This window comes from Scylla paramamosain, chromosome 13 (assembly GCF_035594125.1).
Source record: "Scylla paramamosain isolate STU-SP2022 chromosome 13, ASM3559412v1, whole genome shotgun sequence".
Lineage (NCBI taxonomy): Eukaryota > Metazoa > Arthropoda > Malacostraca > Decapoda > Portunidae > Scylla > Scylla paramamosain.
The window spans coordinates 20,839,585-20,844,216 of record NC_087163.1 but is presented as its reverse complement, the minus strand read 5'-3'; the positions used below and the strand labels follow the sequence as shown (position 1 = coordinate 20,844,216).

General features: G+C 47.6%; 1 protein-coding gene across 1 annotated transcript in view; it reads left to right on the top strand.

The window, feature by feature from the left end:
* The first annotated feature begins 2,225 nt into the window (after nt 1–2,225).
* Nucleotides 2,226–4,632, top strand: part of LOC135106492 (sodium-dependent dopamine transporter-like) — a 45,020-nt gene continuing 42,613 nt past the window's right edge. The window contains exon 1 of the mRNA XM_064015540.1: nt 2,226–2,567. Within this exon, the coding sequence (XP_063871610.1) occupies nt 2,375–2,567 (193 nt within the window). The 5' untranslated portion in view covers nt 2,226–2,374. The remainder of the gene's footprint in view (nt 2,568–4,632) is intronic.

Genomic DNA, 4,632 nt, shown 5'->3' with positions numbered 1-4,632 from the left:
ATGACCGTATTGTTGCGGCGCCAGATATCCGATGCTGGCACAATTCCTTCCTCTTCGTGACCACCGCGTTTCCTGAATTCACTCCTGCAGAACCAACACTCCTCCAGTGCGCCAACATCTCTGAAAACTGAAGGATAGTGTTACAGGGCATACGGTATACCACAGCAAATATATTCTCCGTATACGATACCATGCCTTAATAGCAAACAGCCATTCATTTTCTGTCCGCATCAGGTTTCGAGTACTCTTGTGAAAACGGCTCATAATTCTCATCTTAATTATCTGTATCATCTTTAGGCATAAGAAAATAATAAAAATAAAAAAAGATAAAATTTTAAGTTAGCAATTAAAATCTTTCTGCCTGAGCTTCATGAGGCGTCGTACATGAAAAAAAAAAGAAAGAAAAAAAAGTTTTCTTTGAGAGAGGTTCCCTGTTAGCCTAGCACCGTGTCTAAGAGCGCGGCACCTTTATGGTGCTCACTCGCTTCCTCCACATGTACTCCACCAGGACCTAATCACCACCTACCGCAGATATTTGTTTGCACGGTAATTAACCACTTGAAGCCCCACGTCTGCACTCTCCGACACACAGCTCGGAACTAAAAGAGAATGCGCAAATCGAAAAAGAATGAAAGACGAGTTAGAGGAAATAGAACAAATAAGATAAAACTGGAGGAAGAGAAGTGATGATTATGAGTAAATTATGTACAGGTGAGCATCAACACCTTGACGGGAACTGATTAACGAAGGTGTAAATTGGCGTCAGTACTCCCTCTATGATACTAAAGCAAAAGTTTTATATCCTTAAGAAAATGTAAACGAGAATATTAAAGCTACAGAAAAAAATAAATAAATGTACTATAGTATATTAAAATTAGTTATTTGTGAAAGTCAGCCAGCTGAAAAATGTATCAACCTGTAACTTCATGGAAAACAACCACTTGAATAAAATCGAGGCTGAAAAAAAAGTAAAAAATCCGAGACAGAAGTACAAACAAAGATGCACTAAGTGGGGTTCATGTCCCCGCAGTAAGTCGACAGCTTCTCGCAACTGTGTTTAGGAACATGATATCTAAGATCCCAGTAGTCTCTCCTCCAGTGTGTCTCTTTGAAGTGTATGTGTGTGTGTGACATATGAGAGAGCTTGAGGTAACCTCACACACACACACACACACACACACACACACACACACACACACGTACGTACGTACGTACGTACGTACACACACACACACACACACACACACACACACACACACACACACACACACACACACACACACACACACACACACACACACACACACACACACACACACACACACACACAGGTGGTACTACTCTTCTACGTGGGGGCACTTAGCAATCAGCAGAGAGAGAGAGAGAGAGAGAGAGAGAGAGAGAGAGAGAGAGAGAGAGAGAGAGAGAGAGAGAGAGAGAGAGAGAATCTTAGGCCCTCCACCACTCCAGACAGTCAAGAGTTTTTAGGACGGCGGGTGGAGGGGGGAGGGGGCGGGATGGAGCAGGTAATGATGGGAATAATGACTGCTAATTACGGGGGGAGGGCCGGGGACCAGGAGGAAGGGGGCTGGAGGAGAGTTAATTAGTAATCAGGGGATATTGTTGGTGGCTGTGTGACGAAGGGGCTGCCTGTGTGCGTGTCTTCCTGCTTGTGTGTGTGTGTGTGTGTGTGTGTGTGTGTGTGTGTGTGTGTGTGTGTGTGTGTGTGTGTGTGTGTGTGTGTGGGTAAGGCTCGTCGCTGAAGGGGAAGTCGTAGAGAAGGATCAACAGCCCTTCCCACTTTGTCCCTTCACTTATCGGCCCCATCCCGTCCACCCCTCCCCTCCTCCCTGAGCGGCGCGGCAGTGTGGCGGCCCCAACGTGCTACCGCCGCCGAAACACAACGCGGCGGTGACGTCATGAAGAGGCCACCTGATCGCGAACACCCGCTGATAACCCGCTGCTCGGCCCCGCCTTGAACCCCAGCGGTAGATAAGAGCTGCTGGCGGACGTAACACAGTGGCTCGGTAGGCGTGATAGCAAGGGCACGGGTACCGGGAGGGCGCATGGCGAGGGGGCAGCATTGCGTTGTCTTGCGGCGCCCAGTAGCTAATACGCAGCAATGGGTGACGTGTTCCGTGCTGCGGTGTGGGACTGACGGAGCCGAGTGTTACTGGCGGATCCCTGAGCTTCACTGTTATCCTGCCGGGCTTTGCTAACCAGTGTCTCCCCTGCAGCGTGCGGGCGACGGGGCGGGGGCAGCGTGTGAGACCGCCGCAGCGCATGACGCTTACCCCCGCGCTCCGCCACCGCCAGTCATCGCTCACGGACGTTAACTGCAGCGTCAGGAGCGTCAGGAGACAGTGAGAGGAGCATGGCGGGCGGCGAAGTCAAGAAAACGGTGGTGCCCAATGGCGGACGGGAGGCGCGGGCTGCCAAGATGGGTGAAGGTGAGGACCGCGAGACCTGGGGCAAGAAGGTGGACTTCCTTCTGTCGGTGATTGGGTTCGCCGTGGACCTCGCCAACGTGTGGAGATTCCCTTACCTCTGCTACAAGAACGGCGGAGGTGAGTGTGCTTTTGTATGCGTTTGTATGTAGCAGTAGTAGTACTCCGGATGGGATGTGTCCTTGCAGTTTGGGTGTGAGTGGACATGATTGATTGGGGTATTTTCCTAGTTTAGTTTACTCTTCCGTCAGTCCCTCTCGAGCAGTGGATCTAAACGAGAGGGGACGGTCGGTGAAGCCCTAAACAAAGGCTCCTCCGCCTCCCTGACACCTCGCTGCTGCTGTGAGGGGGACGGAGGGAGACAATGAGTGGTGAGTGACAATCTGCAACATGAGAACCACGTGGAGGAATGATGTCATTGGCTGCTCGTGTGGTATTTCCTTAACTTACCAATAATTTATAGCTTTTCCTGCTGTGTCAGTTTTATCTCTTCTTAAGGGACGTAAGCTTAAGCAGTTTTAACACCTTAGCGGCTAGCAGAGTGAGAAGAATGACATTAACTATTACTTTTACGGCTTCCTCTCCTTCCTCTCCTTCCTCTCGCGTTGCCAAAACCACCTCCCTTCCTCCACCTGTTGCTGCGGACAGTGTTTGTTTACCTGTGTGTTGGCGCCTCTCCCTCCCTCCTGTGTACACAGAGCACCACGTGGCTGGCTTTTGCTCTCCTGACGTAACCATTTTTCTGGGTATTGTGTGTGTGTGTGTGTGTGTGTGTGTGTGTGTGTGTGTGTGTGTGTGTGTGTGTGTGTGTGTGTGTGTGTGTGTACAGTATATACATTTCTGCTGGCGCGCGCGATATATTTGATGTAACTTATCTTGACGCATTGATAAAGTGAGCCTCTTCACCTCTCTCTCTCTCTCTCTCTCTCTCTCTCTCTCTCTCTCTCTCTCTCTCTCTCTCTCTCTCTCTCTCTCTCTCTCGCATGAAAAGACAAAAAAGTTATAGTTTCTGCCTTTTGGAGATGAAACGGCGGAGGACGATAATTGGACGTCCGGGAGATAAGGCGATCGTGTGTGTGTGTGTGTGTGTGTGTGTGTGTGTGTGTGTGTGTGTGTGTGTGTGTGTGTGTGTGTGTGTGTGTGCCCCGTTCGTTGACTCTGCTCGTTGTGACTTTTCATTTCATCGCTTTATCAGTGAATATCTATCCGTATGTTTTGATTGGATGAGAGAGAGAGAGAGAGAGAGAGAGAGAGAGAGAGAGAGAGAGAGAGAGAGAGAGAAAGCTTATATGTCAATCTGCAGCATCATTTTTCTCTTTCGTCCCCCCCATCCCACACACACACACACACACACACACACACACACACACACACACACACACACACACTTAGGGTCACCACCAGGGGGTATCCCAGGGGTCATTTGGGTGACCTAACACAATTTGCAGGCCGCCAGTCAGGTTAGTTCTTCCTTGTCCCACCAGGCGCCTCCTCACCCACCTCTGTCTGGCTCCATTTCACTCACATACTCAGGATCTCTCGCCCACCTCTCTTACTCATGCACCTGGTGTCTTCTTGAACTCACCTTCGTCATCTTAAGAATTATTTAGGCTTTATCTATTTAATTATCGTTATGTTGGTATTTTTATAGGCTTCATATTTGTTTGTCTGTTCTTCGTCATAAATCTGCTCTGCCTGTTTTTTTTTATTATTCTTGTGGTTATTTTTTTTTCATTTATTTTCTCCTTTTTTCTTTTCTTTATATACGTTGTTTTATCATGCCATTGTTTTTATCAGGCCATTCATATATTTGGGTCTCTTCCTTGCTTTCATTTTACATTGTGTTTTATAGTATCTGTCCTCCCTCACTTCATTATCCATCTCTAACTTTTCACTCTTGTTTGATTTCCCACTCTCACTTCGTATTTGTTATCTCTATTCTCCTTCTTTCATCGGTATTGTATCACCAGCATTCCTTTATCTTTCATTCTCCTTCATCCCTTACCTCTCCTCCTATCATCCTTCTTTCATTTTCTTTCTCCTCAATATCTCCTCATTCCCCGCATCATCTTTCGTCTCGGTTAAACCACCCAGAAGAGAAGAAAAGAGAAAAAAAGGAAAAGACAGCATTTTTCTTCTTCAATTACGTCTTTTTCCCGGATTTCATTTTATCTTAAATTACTGA